This window comes from Amblyomma maculatum, chromosome 8, assembly GCF_055883805.1.
Source record: "Amblyomma maculatum isolate TAMU_Amacu chromosome 8, ASM5588380v1, whole genome shotgun sequence".
Lineage (NCBI taxonomy): Eukaryota > Metazoa > Arthropoda > Arachnida > Ixodida > Ixodidae > Amblyomma > Amblyomma maculatum.
Genome location: NC_139351.1, coordinates 116,830,227 through 116,845,215, shown reverse-complemented (window position 1 = coordinate 116,845,215; position 14,989 = coordinate 116,830,227). Strand labels below are relative to the sequence as shown.

The window sequence follows — 14,989 nt, the reverse complement described above, 5'->3', positions numbered from 1 at the left end:
TAGCGAGGCGCTAATTGGCAATGCTAGGTGGCATTACTCCCCCGTTCCGGGGGAAAGAAAAAGAAATTGCGTGAAAAAATAACACGAGGGGAAACAAGAATATTGCCACCTAGCGTTGCCAGGTGGCGCATGACTGAGGTGTGAAAGGAGGACGAAGTTGAAAAGGACGACAGTGTCGCTTGCACGTTTGCGTCTGTGCTACTGTGTTGTTGTGTCTGGGCTACCACCTGCTATCATTGGTATCCTTAGTCACCGTGTACGTGACAATATGTTCCACTGGCGGCAATATGTTAACGTTGATGCTATGGCTTAAGTCGCATAATTTGCAAAATGTCGGATTAGGGCTGTCAACGTCTCGGTTGGGCAGCGCCATCTGGGATGACTTCATAAGTGACATCACTGACTCGGCGTAGCACTCGATAAAGCCCGAAGTAGCGCGAAAGGAGTTTTTCAGACATGCCTTGGCGGCGGACTGGTGTCCACACTGCGACTTGTACATTAGGTTGATACTTGACGTTTCGGTGGTGGAGGTTGTAGCAGTGTGCATCAGAGCTCGGCTGTCGTGCAATGTGCACATGGGAGCGTAGCATCAAGTATGCTCTTAACTTCACGTCCGTACACAAGTCGAAATAGTATGAAGCACATTGTTTCCTGCAGAGCCGTATTGTATGCAAAGGTCACATATGACAGCTGCTCGTCTCAAGTCTTGCGCTGCACATTTATGTACATTGACAGCATGTTCATAATCATCTTGTTCAATCTTTTGGTGAGGCCGTCACTCTGCGGGTGGTACGCTGTGGTCTTTTGATGGAGCGTGCAGCTCAGTTGAAAGATCTGGTCAATGAGCTGCGCCGTGAAACTCGTCCCTCTGTCGGTAATGATGTATGAAGGGGCACCGTGCCGTAAAACAATGTTGTGCATGAAAAACTCCTCAACTTCAGAAGCTGTGCCATGAGGTATCGCGTTCGTCTCGGCGTAACGATTCAGATAGACCGTAGCGACAAAGGTGCTAGGTGGCAGTATGATGCGCTCTGTTTGGGACATTTTTAGGATTCATATTATGGCTAAATCCGCATCATAATAATTGTATGGTCGAAATTAGAGATTTCGCTCGGTCTATGCTTTGCACTTCTGACCTGATAGAAAATTGTTTGCGTTCTGAAGATATGTGGGTGGTATGTGTTGTGATTTCTTGTTTTCTCTTGGCCCTGGTAAAGTGCAGTGCACTCAGTAATGCCTTGAGGACTAGCACAGTTTTGCACTTCACCGTTTACTGGTCGTTGTATGGGCCATCAGTGCAATTACTATAATCATATTTGAAAATACTTGAAGCCCAATACTACTCTGCCTGCCTTAATTCTGGCAAAAATGCACGCACATGCAGTTGTTGAACAGTGGCGCCACCTTGTCCACATTGAGCACAGTTAGCCAGTCGTAGTTGTCATCATCATTTATTCACCCAAGGTCCCCATAGTGGGGCATTAGGGGGTGGAGACAAGTAGTAATCACAGGTCACAAAAAATGAAGTTGGGAGCATAAAGTACAGACACAAGTGAACACCTGTGAACACAATAAACACGTAAAAATAAACATGCATTAAAGTGAATAAAGGTGAAGTCAATACCTGTTTAAATTTTAGGGAACTCAGTTCATTCACAACACTGTCTGGAAGGACATTCCACTCCACTATGGCAGATTTTTCACCTAGAATAAAATTGTTGCAGACGTCTGCCCCTGCTGCCGCCATCGCCGACCCATTCGGCACGGACCCATTCGCACCTGTGCAGTCCGCACGCGCCGAAAGTCCGACACCTGCATTGCCGCCGAAAAAGGGCAAACAACCGCCACCACGACCGGCACCTCCCAAGCATCTCGCGAGCTCGCGGGGAGGTGGTGCGTCGTCTGCAAGTGGACCCACACGTGCTGCTCCCGCTCCACCCCTGCCAGCAGACGACGACCCTTTCGCCAGCACAGCAGGTGGCTCGACCACGGAGTCGTTTGCGAACTTTGCGGACTTTGGGAACTGCTGAGAAGATGCGCACACTCTTTTACGCTCGTTCACGCACCTTTGTTTTCTGCCTACCGCCAACTCCTACCTCCCTCCACGCGTCGCTGTACTATTTATGCATTGCCTTTCTGTCTTTCAACATGGGCTGCAGCTGGAACTAGCTGGCGGTTTGGGTTTGTTCTTTTGGGAAGTTATGCAGCCCTTTGATTGGAGACAGTTCACATCTCGATTTTGCGTTTTCACTTTCATGGTATTCCAAACGCCACTAAGAGTGCTGAGCTGAGTTTGCATTACCTACAGCTGTCCCCAAATATCTGAAATGCAGAAGGCAATGGTTTATCCGTAACATCAGACTGCAGCAGCAGTAGTCCACTGCCTCTGTGGCCTGGTGAGTGATAGAAGTTGAAGAGTTGATTCAGAGAATTCATCTATAGCCATGCCTACAGTACAGGATGTTTGAACAGAGTACCATTGACTACTGCATCGTGTTCGCATGTCCTCCGCAGCTGAAGTGACTTTTTTATTTGTGGAATGAAGCCGTATTGTCGAATCTCTTGCACTCTGCCAGTGGACACATCTGCAAGCAGTGTGTTGTGTGTGAACAAAATTAGTAGCCATTCTCTTACTACCAAGCCCCTGGCAGGTTAAGAGTTTGGCTTATTTCACTTTTGTGTTGCGGAACAATTGGGGTGATAAGGGAAGGTTACTACTACCAAACGTTTGGGGGGATCATAATAGTTGGTCTACTGCCACACTTTTACACAAGTGAACCTCTGAGCTCTATATGCTTCTTCGGGGAGGGTATGAGCATGAGTTGGCATATCTTGTGGCTCGCACGAGCTCATCCATTGTAAGCCTTGCACTCTTCACAGGCCACTGTCTGTTCACTATGGCGCCAATCGTGAGCATATGTATGTCTAATGGACTGAATGGTATGAAGTGCTTGGGCTTGCTTGCAATCGTGGGCATCAAGCTATATATCCGAGAGCAGTGATGCCATACGAGTTCTACAATTTTTTCAGTCCACTTTTAAACTTCACAATCCCAGCGAACCACTGGAGTCGGGCCAATGAGTTTTAGTTGGCCATATTAGCAAGGGCCAAGTGTGGGCCGACCATAGGCTTGGGAGCATCATGTCGATGCCTTCTGCAATTACAACAAGATGTCGCAGCTTACTTCAGCTGACATGTGAATTAAAGCTGAACACAATGCAAGTATTGCATATTATCTTGTCGTAAGGTGGAGTGTGGTTCATCGCATTCAGCTACTTGAATCTCCCTAATTAAGTTAGCAACATGTGTGAGTAAATATTTCATGCAGAGGATGCCTGTTCCCAGCTGTGTACCACTCTTAAAGCTCTAAAGAGCTTATGTTACGTGGGAAAGGAGCTACATTTTATGTGTTCAGGGAATCAAATGCAGCCAATTTCCAGCTTTGTTCTTCTGCGTGCCATACCGCCCCCTCCTCTATTTTTGTCACCTTACCGGATTTCCATGTACATGTGTTTGCGTGAATGTTTTCTGGAGAAATCTTATGGTAGTTGATCGTAGGCTTAGTGTTTTGACACTGTTAAAGAGCATTTCTTTTTCTTCTTGTACAGCTTGTTGATAGGACTCTTGTTGCTAGCGTATCGGTTCCTCCATTTGACGGCCTGTTGCAGCTTTAAGTTCAATGGTTAGTGGTCCTTGTTTGGCTGCTGACGGTCAGTGCCGGTTGACACGCACATTTGTTAGCTGCCTATCCTGACGTTGCAACTTCCGTGTTTGTAGCAGCAGTGGGAATGCCGACGTTAGCTGAAGACATCTGTATGCAAGCTTGCCTCTCGACGTTCTCGCCACTAGGGAGTGTACCATACTTGCCTCGGCTAGCTTCACTAGGTGGGTCCATATGTCTGACAGAAATGTAGCCAGCGGACTGCCAAGTTACGCAGCTATGTGGATTTCAGCCGTGCTGCTTTATCCGGCTCGTCCACGTGAGCGAGTGTTGCAATGTCATAGTCCACAGCGTACACAGCGATTTGGTCAGTCATGTAGCTCCACCTATGATGATGGCACTGATAGTCTCGGAATGCTGGGAAAATGTATGTCTCTGGGCCAGCAGGCCTGCACAATGCGTCAGCCATGTATATTATTCATTCCTTTCACAGGTGTGGTGCGTTGTTGCATAGTTTGGCTAGTCTGTACAATTTTTGAGTGTTTGGTTAAGATGTTTAAAAGAGGATGTACATAAAGGTAAAGATGTTATGAAGCTCACTTTATTGTCTTTTTTTTTTTTTTTATAATTGTTAATAAGTTGTAATATTAAGATGTGCTTGAACACAGCTGATGCTTTCTTGTGTACATAACTGTGACGCAACTTTCAGCTTATGGCTGTTTCACATCAAGATGTCTTCCCAGGTGACAAGTGCAGTCATGTTCTTTGCCTAGTCTACTTAGCTTGTTTTGTTTTTCTTAGGGTGTAAGCACTGCAGGCCTTCGATTATTGCCATTTGCTTTAAGCAGTTGGTGGGGAAACATTGTTTCTGTCTGCCAGCAGCACCTCACAGGAAAGCTGTCTTGGAACAACTTGCGTAGCTATGCGCCGCCACGAAATACATTGCATGTTGCAAGTGGCACTTGCTTTTTTGAGACTCTGCACAGCCATATATGTGATGAATGCATGGGCAATAGCTGCCTTCACAATACTTGCAAAACTGCCCGTGAAGAGTAGTGAGTAGTAATAAGCATACATGTGTCGCGCACCTTTAGGCAAGTGAAGTGGATCCAGTGTTCTTGAAAGCAAGTCGTGGTGTAGGTCTACATGCATGTCTGTGTTCGAACTGAAGTAAATGGTTAAAAGTAGTGCGAGCACTTCTCTCACTTCAGAGCTGGGTCACGATTGTATTTCCTTCAGCAACTATAGCACTTGTCTCAAATGTCATGGCCAATTCTTGCCAGCTTTAGAGCATATTGTCATCCATGATGGCTGCTAAAAAAGAGAGTATGCTATCTGTGTGTCTGCTGATTGGCCTGGTGCTATGTTATCTCTTGTTCCCAGTACGATTCATGTGGTGGGACAATTGCGTTTCGTGTTGAAGTTGATTCTTTTAACATTCCCTTGCATTTTATGTAGATATGTATACCTTTTAAATAAAAGCCATATGCATGTTATTGTTGAGTGCAGTGCGAGTTTGAATACCTGAATCGTGGCCTTGTTGCTTTTTTTGGACCAACACCCTGCATTTCAACCCATTTCACCACCATGCTACCAGTACCAAGTTCCTCCAAAAGGGTTGAATGACCATGTCACTGCAACGATATCCAAATTATGACACTGTCATAAGGAAATGTGATTACTGCAAAATGTTGCCTGTGTGATAAAAAATGCACAGATTCTGATAAAAAGTAATGTGAGCAACAATTTGAAGCACTATTGGCAAACGAAGTGATTGCTTTTACACTTCATAACAGAAGTTTGAGTAAATGTTTAGGCTAGTTTAAATTAATAGATTTAAACGTAGAGTTCGCCACACTGATGCGCTGAAGCACTGCCACTAGTTTGGAATTTATATCAATGAGCAGCACATTTCTGCTCTTTCTTTCATGCATATATATTTTGTCCAACACTTGCGCTGAAAATTTTTGGGCACTGGTGAGTAATGACACCAGAGAGGACAGGCAACGCTGAAGGGCAGCATTTTTTCTCCTTCAGGTTCTTTACTTCACTGCCTTGCGCCAGTGCTGCCTCATGTGAACAGAAAACTGGGCGAGTTGGAATGGAATAATTATACAGCAGCGCAAAACACAAGACGAAGCGGAACAGGAGACGAGACAAGCACTGTCTAACAATTGAATTATTTCTAGAAAGGTTCCTGTTCATGTATTGTTTCACGCTGCTTTACGATGATGGTGCCTCATGCTTCGCTGTGAGCGTCCTCAACTTCAGTACACTGGAAATAGGCCCTGTGCAGCTTTCCAACATTCGTGAGAACATTTCTAGTGATTGGCACCTTCGTGGCATAACACTTCAGGTATTCTTTTGTCTGACGTGTGCTTGGCACGCTTATTAACAGAAAGGCTCAAAAATGAAGTACCTGCTATTCTTACAGTACAGCAGAACCATTAGAACAACTCATGTACGCTGGGCGAGCTTCCCAGCGTCTTATGATAGTCTGCGATGTCCCCTTCAATCGCTGCTTTCACTTCTCATACCATTGGCTATTCAAAAGGCTGGGAGAAAATGCTATTTCAAGCGCACAGAACAATTTTGTTCACAATTCCTTCCATTCGCTTGACTCATCTTAATTTACTTGCGAGTAAACATTTATTACGCTCCACACTTTACTAGTTTCTAAAACATTTACTTGTATTAGGCCCAGTGCAAGATGCATTATACCTCTGCCTGCCATCAGTGTGCAACCATTGTTCTGACCATGCGTGCAACATGCAACCGCCCTGCTGCACTTCTCACAGTATGCAAGGTAAGTTAGGCAACTACGTAGTAGTATTTTTTGTAGGCAATGCAATGGGCCCACTGTACAGCGAAAGATTTGCTCTGCCAAATTTGGTCAAAATACCTTGCAGCTAGTTTAAGGTGCAGGGAAAGCAGTTTGGAGCAGAAAGGAGTAAATGATGCAGTCATGACAAAGTGGATTTTGGGCGAGTTAGTTCGACATTCTTAAAACAGCGCTAGGAACACGGACAAATAGGAATTATGTGTGTGTCTTTTTATCTGTCCGTGGTTCTAGTGCTGTTTTAACGTAGCATTAGTTATGACAGCCTGCTACCTGGAACCCGCGCGCCGTCAGTGCGCATGCGCAGATCGATGTAAGGGCGCCAGGTGCTCGGCAGGTGCGCGCACGCCTGCCGCTCTGGCAATGGGCGGGTTCAAGAGCACCCCCAAAATAACGGTGACACAGCACACGGTATGCTAAAGATGTCTAATTATAATGCATAGGATGCATGGACGTCATTTTAGCACACATGGGACACAGCCAAAGCGCGCGCGCATCGCAAGCCTGCCGGCCATCAAGCTGCACTCTGTACACAGAAATGACGCAGTAAGCTTGCATCATGTCATAACTGCGTGTCAGCTTGAGACACCCTGAATAAGTCCTCCATTCGCGCAACATCCTTGGGCATGTGGTCGCGAACTATGAATCCTTCATCACGGCTACCGACGATTTCATCGACAAAACCGAACCAATATATCACCAGGCCGCGCCCGAAACGATTCCAGTAACTCTGATATTGGTCGCGCGAGTAAATTCTGTGGCAGTCGGGGTCGCCAAACTGCGCTTTGCTCTCGACCCAAGTCACGACGGTTCCATCCACTATAATCGGCAGCTCCAACTTGACGTCAGGAGTCTTGTCAAATCCGCGTTCTCTGAGCACGTCCTCGTCCACAAAAGCTAGCCCCATGGTTTCTAGCTGTGTTTTCAGGTGAACTTCGTATTCAAGGCCGATTGCACTTTTCATCGCGTCGCCCAGAGGACCGTAGGTGTTGTCATTCACGACGCATAAGAACACTTCGGCCGCCAGTGCGCCGTCCTGGATGCTGGCGCTGTTTCTGAGCATCTGGCTAATAGCCTGTTTTGATGGACGCTCCGCTTCCGTTTCATAACGTTTCTCGACGATCAAGCGCGCCATGAGTGCTGGCGAAACACCTTGTTCGTCGGCGTAGCGCAGGAGATAACCCGGCGGTTCGCACGCATCGGCACACATCTTAAAGTATTTGTAATGCTCGTCCGCGACTGGAGGCGACACCAAAACATGGTACGTCTTTTTTATGTTTCGCTGGGCTTCGGATGAAATGATGCTGCGAAGGGTGACTACATCCACGTCAGGAAAACAACATCGCACCTCAGCTAAACAACTGCGCAAATTCAGCGTGTGCAGCTTTCGCACGATCGCATCGTAGGTGTCAAGCTTCATTTCAAACTGCACTTTTCACGCAGCATCAACACACTACTCACAAATGAAGCAGCTTTCACCAATGCAAACCTTTGAACGAAGCGCGTGAAACAATGAAGCCGAAACTGTCAAATCCGCCAAAATTCGATACTGCGGTGCGGTTCAACTCAACAGCCATCGCTCTCGAATACGAAAGTGTTTAGCGGCTGATTCAGCTGTGCGAGTTTCTGTAGTTTCTGATTGTGTCTCCGTGCGGCCGCTTTCCGAACTCTGTGTGTCTTGAAGTAGCTGTGAAATATGAAGCGCCTGGTTTAAAAAACAGTAGTATTTCTTGGCTGCTCTGTCACAGACGCTGCCATCCAAACAGCACAAACTTCATGAAATCACGAAAGTGATAGAGCCACAACTATGGCTACGTCGCTCGCGGCACCCGAACCGGCAAGCCATGCAGCAAGCACTGCAGAGATAAAAAGTAGAACCGGTAGAACGGTTAGGGCTGCTATACCTTTTTCGCCAGACGTGAGATTGCCCGCCAGAACGAAGAAGAAAACAGCTCGTAAGGAATCCAATACTTGTAAGAAATGCGGAGTCCCCATTAGGCAAGTAACTCATTGACATGCTACGCTTTTCTTCGTGCTATTTAATTATCCGCTCCAGTGCCGCTCGTTGACAAAACATCCCTTACATCTGTCCTCCAGAGGTGCGAGTAGACTTCTTTGCGCCGTGTGCCTCCAGTCATCTCTAGACGTAGGATACAAAGAGGCTGTAAGTTAATTAGGCGTGTTGGCTCTTTGCGGGCATATGCGCGACATCCTTAATTGCATGGTTTTTTCGCGTAACCGCTATCCTCCGATCATCATGTCTGCTTTGATCTGTTTCCTGCTTCTTCTACAGCAAAACAACCAAGCATTCGAAGAGGAAAAAACAAAATATCTGGGCGATGCGAAGGCATTCGCTGAAAACATCGCCAAGGGGTACGATGACCCGAACGCCGAACGTCTTTATTGCCCGGAGTTCAGACCACCGCGGGGGCCTTGTGCGTGTATCCAAAAGTACCTTAGCGGTGAGTGCCCAGTATGTGAACACGTTTTCTCAGAGGGATTTGCATTGAGATAGGCGTCAACTGCAGCTGCTTTCCACAGGTGATGGTTCGGATCAGAAAGTTCGCAATTTGCTGCAGCTGCTCCAGGAAGCAAAGAAACTGTCGCAGCAGAAATGCTACAACTGGGAGGAAGTGAGTGCGACATATCACGTTCCTTGTTATTGTTCTCTCTCACTCTCCCTTGCAACGGCAAATTGCTGTTAATGGCTTAGGATATAAACCACATAGAACAAATGTAGAGATATAGAATAATTAACTGCGGAGATCTCGCCTTCTGCGTGACGTTCACTTCACTTCATTTTATTACCTTAAAGACCCCACATTGAGGGTATTACGTAAGGGGTGGGAGTAAAAACATTGATTGAATATGGTTACCTACATGATATTTATGAAGTGCATATTTAAACTGTTAACAAAACTTGATGGGCAGGAGCTTATGGAAATGCTAGTGCACACAAGCAGTTGCTCTAGAAAAGACCATACTATTAGCTGGAAAAAAGGGCTTTGACCCACCTTAGTGGCTCAGCGCTGCCTTGGCCTTCGCCCCAGGTTCAATCCCAGCCGCAGCGTAGGCAAAATACGAAAATTCTCTTTGATGTGTTATGTCAGTATGTGCTAGAGAACCACTGGGCGTATAAATTTATCTGGAGCCCTTCAATCACAGTGGCATCCAGCCCATGTGTCACCTTCAAATTTTCCACCTTCAAAAATTCCACCTTTTACATTTGCAAAGAAATTTTGAGGTGCGATGTACAGCAAGTAATATATCCTGCTGTAACAGTATGTGCAAGGGCTTAAAGTCTGAGGGGTGTTCGGCACATTTCTTCTGTATCATTTTGACAGTTTCGCAGTGAGTTTTAATAAAAACTATTAACACGTTTTCTAAAACCCGAGATCGAGAAAAATAACGATTTCTCCAGTTTGGATAGCAATATGTAAAACAGGCCACCATCCGCTTTTTCTCTTTCCCTCTGTTTACCTTTCCACCTCTGCTCGAATCACTGATGACCCCCATCCGATGGAGCCAGACTTTAAGAGCTGAGTGTATATGTGTGCCTCGCTTTGTGTCTGAACATGTTGAACATGCAAGTCGCCTAATCTTATTTTCTGGGTGTTTTGTTAGTACATGGGACACAAAATGGCTCGGAGTCCTCTGTTATTTCTATTCTTTGCCTTTTTAAAGTATATTCTGGCGGAATATCATTGCATCCCTATGCTAGAATGTTTGCTTTGTCGTGCTGCTGCCAAGAGTTTGACCACGTTGTGGCAACGTAGGCATCAATCTCCTTTGCAGGTGAAACGTGTTGGCAAAAGCCACGCAGTGGGTATGGGCAATGGCCAGAAGCACAGTGAGTCTTTTGAGCAGTTCGTGAACGAGCACCGGCCTCGCTTGAGAGAATTGAAGCTGTGCGAGCGAGCGACGCAGAAGATTCTCTTCTATTCCAACAACTTTCTCCACCGGTATCTCAAGACGGAGCCAAGCGTGAGAGACTGTTTTGAATCTTAATTTAAAATGTGTGAAAAGCCCCGCCATTTGATAGAAGGGAAAACCTAGGCATCTGTGTGCTGTGTGATGTCAGTGCACGTTGAAGACCCCAAGCGGTCGAAATTTCCGGAGCTCTTCGTTGCAGCGTCTCTTTTAGCCTGAGTCACTTAAGGATTTTAAACCCCATAAACCAAGCCAAACCAAAAGGTGTGAAAATGTCTAAGATGTGCAGAGATCATGTCATCAACATTGATTCGGTCCATCTGCGAGACTGATTATTTGTGGCCTCCATTTTCCTCATATTAGTTAAATTGTTGTTTGTCATGAAGGGTGCATGCAATATCCATCCACACCTTCAGCATGTGTCCTTTGCAAACATTTGTGCATGCTGTAAACATTGCTGTGAAAATGTTTGTTTTAGTGCATGAGCAAGAGCATGCAAAAGGCATGTGTATTTTATGAAGTTTAAAGCATTAGCATCTGCTGTTTTGTAGCATCAAAATGCTACGTTAATGTGCTGCATAGTCTGTGTAGTTCTTGTGAATACTTATTACCATATTTTGTGGGACTAATCACAATCTTTTATATTTTTTGTGTGCATTTTGGTGGATGATAAAGGAACGTACCGAAGAGAAAAACCGATAAACTGGACTCATATTTTTTAATATTTTGTAATATGTAGTAACTAGGATAGGCTTGTCAACGAAATAAGCTTTCAAAGGTATCAGATTCACGATGATTTGCTTTCCGTTGCCTTATTTGTACTTGCAAACTGCTGCGTTTGTTTAATGGGAAATTGAATTTTATTCAGAAGGTGAATATAGCGTTATTTCTTTTGAGGTACCACGATGCCACACAACTTGGTTTTCTGGTGAGTATGTGATGTGATGTGATCAGTAACACTTCTAATAATGCTTTGGGTTCTTTATAGAGCACGAATGGCTTCCATGGTGCTTTGTGTTGATGGCACACCTGCCGGTCTCGCTTCCTTGTTTAGTACTAGTATATAAGGAGCTTGCATGAAGCAATGCATGCTGGGTAAGCCGCCGTGATGTTGTCGCTGACAGCAGACTATGCCACACGACACTGCCACACTAGCCTTGTCAACGTGGCCGCGTAGTGCGCGCAGATGATGCTGGCACATTTGGACAGGCCGACTGCCGATTCTTCACAATTCCAAAAATATGTCTTCATGTATGTGAGAAGGCAAACGATCCCTCCAGCGACGCCAGCGCGAATGGCTCGCATGGGCCAACACACGCGAGATCGACGTCAATCCGGGCAAGTATAAAAAACTACTCGCCAGAGCAAGAAATCATGAATGTCGGCAAGGTCGACGGGCAGCCATGTCCAAACGCATACTGCGGTCAGTCGTTCAGGCGTAACTTGGACAGGTCCATGTCTCACTGTTTTGCATTTCTTCTTAGCGCGGCCGATTTTTCGGGCATAGCGCCGAGGCGTGCATTCCTGAGAAATCTGCTGACAATTGCACGCACATAAGGGCAGCGCACAAAAAGCCGCGTGTTTGCTCGGTGGACCGTCAAAAACGACAGGGCACTTGCTCAAATCTAGGCTCTGTAAAAAGCGCTGCCCGCCGTCTGCTGCTGCCAGCGACAACTTCATGACGGATTACCCAGCATGCATCACTTCATGCAAGCTTCTTATATAGTGCAAAAAGATATTGCATGCATTATACATAATAATCTAGGTGTAACATAGAGGAAAGGGTAGATGCATCATTTAGAGACAGAGAACGAAGAGAGAAGGAAAGAAGAAAGAGAGAGAGTAGGTGAAGGAAAGATGTGAGGTAACCATACCCTAGTAAAAATCAGTAAGTATGGGAGTGGACAGGGCGGGCATAATGTGAAGGTAGGATAACTGATGACCATTAAGTGTAATGGAGTGGATTCCAGGAGAATGCACGGGAAACAAGATCGGTGCAGGGGCTGGTGGACCCCAAGAGGAAAATGGTTGTCAGGACAACATAGCCGCAGCTGGCACAGGACAGGGTTAATAAGAGGGATGTGGAAGAAGCCCTTGCGCTGCAGTGAACGCAGCTCATTGATGCTGATATTGATTCATGATTACTCATAAATATGGTGCAGAAAGGGCGACGCATTCAACGAACCAAGGGCAAGGCTGCATTGGGAAAGCTGAGGAGCCTTGACGAGCTGGCCGAGGACAGATGCTGCCAGCAAGGGTGCGCGGGGCTGGCGCGGCGTTACGCCACACTCGTCAGCCAGTGGCGAGAGCGCTCACAGCTGGGCCAGACTGAGAACCGCCGCGTGCTTGCTGAGATGCTCACCCCCAGCGGACCAAACTCAACTAACTGCTACAAATTCATCTCCTGGGTATGTTTTCATGGATGTGGACAGCAGTGAGCTGAGAAAGTACATAATATAGAAGTAATTAAAAAAAAAGGACTAACAGAATTTTCTCATGAACTTTGCACGTAGCTGATATCAGACTGTGTACTGGGTTGGTTAGCAGATGTACTACTGCTGTGATAAGAAATGAGTGCTCATTAATGTTTCTTTGTGTTAATGCTTAGCCAAGATAAACTACTGCTTGATACTATTATTGCCTTTGATAAACTTTTGGCTGTGGATATACATACTGCACTTGTATTCTGTATGTCTAGGCTTTAAGGATGTTTCATTTTTCTTAGGTGCGTTGTCCAGTCTTGGGAGCCATTTGCACGCAGATGGTTGCCAAGCGTGTAAGGCAGTTAACATCTTGAATGTTACTGTACAGCAGAAATCGCAAGCTACGATGCTTTCATATTGTCCCTATAGTAAAAACAAAAAGCTTTGTCGAAAATGGAACTGAACTCTACTGACTAGTAAAAGCCACTGTAATAAGCCATTTAAGACAAGTCACTATGGCTGTCTGACTATAGTGAAATTTGAACTGCTTATTGCAATTATTCCTTATGTAAAGACCATGCTTCATCCTGCTTATCTTGAAATGTTTGGCCTGTTCTAGTGATTTATGCTTTGCATGTTCTGTTTGTAACATATTTCATTTTTTTGGCATGGGTTGCTTGGGTTGCTATCTGCATATGTTTCTACTAGTATATGCTTCACTTACCACTGCTACTGTGTGAAAGTAGTGTTGTATCGTAAATCAAAACAGTAACGCAGCAATTGACTACTCTACAGCTGTTCTGTACTCTTTTTACTTCCTCTTTCTCTCCTCCGCGTGCGTGCAACCACACTTTGTCTTTATCACAAGTAGAAATGGATAATTCAGCTTGTTTATATCAGCTTAGCAACAGCAAAAAATTGCCAGTGATATGATGTTTTATATTTAAAAGGATGCTACTTTGTATACCTGTTTCCAAGTATATAGGTATTTGTGATCCTGGCACACATTGGAGTAGTATTTCTTTTTTAATGCATTGCATTCTTTAATGTTTCTTAAGAACGTTCCTAAAACTGCAGATGGTTTGATGTAGCTGACTCACGTGTCTGCATATTTTTATACAAAGTGATAATATAATTAACTAGCGGTTAATGGTCATCCCTCCTCCTTTTTGCAGGTAACCGGTTGCAGCTACACAACAATAGCCAAGGTCAGCAAACAGATGTTAGCCACAGGAGGAGATCGGGAACCACCGCCTCACAAGCTCAAAAAGTTTTGGGACTCTAAAAGCAGCACACAAGAAGAAAGCGCTCCACAGAGCGAAATGTTGTGATTCACCTGATTGGTGTTTTTTTGTTTGTTTGTTTGTTTGTTTGTTTGTTTGTTTGTTTGTTTGTTTGTTTGTTTGTCGTAGACACATCACTTCACGAAGTGAAGACAGATATGATCATTCATTGCCTGTGGCATTGCTAAGTGTGACAGTCATTATATGTTGTGTGTTCTGCTGTTTATGACTAGCCAGTAGACAGTGCAGTGGGCGGGCTTTAATTATTTCCATCGAGTCCGCATGCGGGCAAGGATCCATTGACCTTGGTTATGGACAGACATAAGGAACTCCGTGATGAATAGTGCAAGAGGCTTGTAGCTGGTGTGCCATAGGAAAGACAAAAGGTATCTAGCTACCTCCTTGAAGCGTTTGGACAGCAGGCCTCTAAGGATTTACTACTTGGCGCTTAGCCGGACAAGCGGAAAGCTCTGCAGGCAATGTGCGCTTTTTGCCAGTTTCTTGAGCGACACGGGACTGGACTCGCGCTTGTGAGACAAATTATTGTGCCTGTGTATTTATGTCATACCTGTTCCACATCATCACCTATCACGACCCTCTTTCTTTACCTTACCTGGAGGTGAGTACCAGGCCAGATGCTCAACTTTTTGGCCGACCTCTCTGCCTTTCCATTCAATAAACGCATCTATCAATCCATGTAGCCAATAGACACAAAGCGGAGACATACATCGTCATTCATTGTGCATGATATTATGTGCGACAGTCGTTATATGTTATGCTATGTTTAAATGGCGAGTATAGCCAAGATAAAACAAATGTTCTACATTGTTTTAGGACGAAACTGCAGACACTT

General features: G+C 45.3%; 3 protein-coding genes across 4 annotated transcripts in view; 2 read left to right on the top strand and 1 right to left on the bottom strand.

The window, feature by feature from the left end:
- The window catches only part of LOC146182276 (uncharacterized), a 31,221-nt gene extending 26,031 nt beyond the window's left edge, over positions 1-5,190 (top strand). For both annotated transcript variants that reach the window (XM_084577341.1, XM_084577340.1), the window contains one exon: positions 1,725-5,190. In XM_084577341.1, the coding sequence (XP_084433467.1) occupies positions 1,725-2,030 (306 nt within the window). In that variant the 3' untranslated portion in view covers positions 2,031-5,190. The remainder of the gene's footprint in view (positions 1-1,724) is intronic.
- Positions 4,262-8,059, bottom strand: LOC146182275 (CDAN1-interacting nuclease 1). The gene has a single exon (XM_084577344.1). The coding sequence runs from the start codon at positions 7,918-7,920 to the stop codon at positions 7,063-7,065; it is 858 nt and encodes a 285-aa protein (XP_084433470.1). The 5' UTR covers positions 7,921-8,059; the 3' UTR covers positions 4,262-7,062.
- Positions 8,060-8,084: 25 nt separating this feature from the next.
- LOC146182274 (uncharacterized) lies at positions 8,085-14,977 on the top strand. Its single transcript, XM_084577343.1, has 7 exons — positions 8,085-8,498; positions 8,598-8,664; positions 8,794-8,962; positions 9,042-9,133; positions 10,296-10,484; positions 12,593-12,838; positions 14,029-14,977. Exons 1-7 carry the CDS (start codon positions 8,308-8,310, stop codon positions 14,182-14,184), a joined length of 1,110 nt encoding a protein of 369 aa, XP_084433469.1. The 5' UTR covers positions 8,085-8,307; the 3' UTR covers positions 14,185-14,977.
- The last annotated feature ends 12 nt before the right edge of the window (positions 14,978-14,989 follow it).

Bases quoted from the DNA above. Each gene is read 5' to 3' on its own strand.
- LOC146182275 (XM_084577344.1), bottom strand. From the start codon at position 7,920: ATGAAGCTTGACACCTACGATGCGATCGTGCGAAAGCTGCACACGCTG.
- LOC146182274 (XM_084577343.1), top strand. From the start codon at position 8,308: ATGGCTACGTCGCTCGCGGCACCCGAACCGGCAAGCCATGCAGCAAGC. The intron at 8,665-8,793 runs GTAAGTTAATTA...CTTCTTCTACAG, and splicing joins ACGTAGGATACAAAGAGGCT to CAAAACAACCAAGCATTCGA. The intron at 10,485-12,592 runs GTGAGAGACTGT...AATATGGTGCAG, and splicing joins ATCTCAAGACGGAGCCAAGC to AAAGGGCGACGCATTCAACG.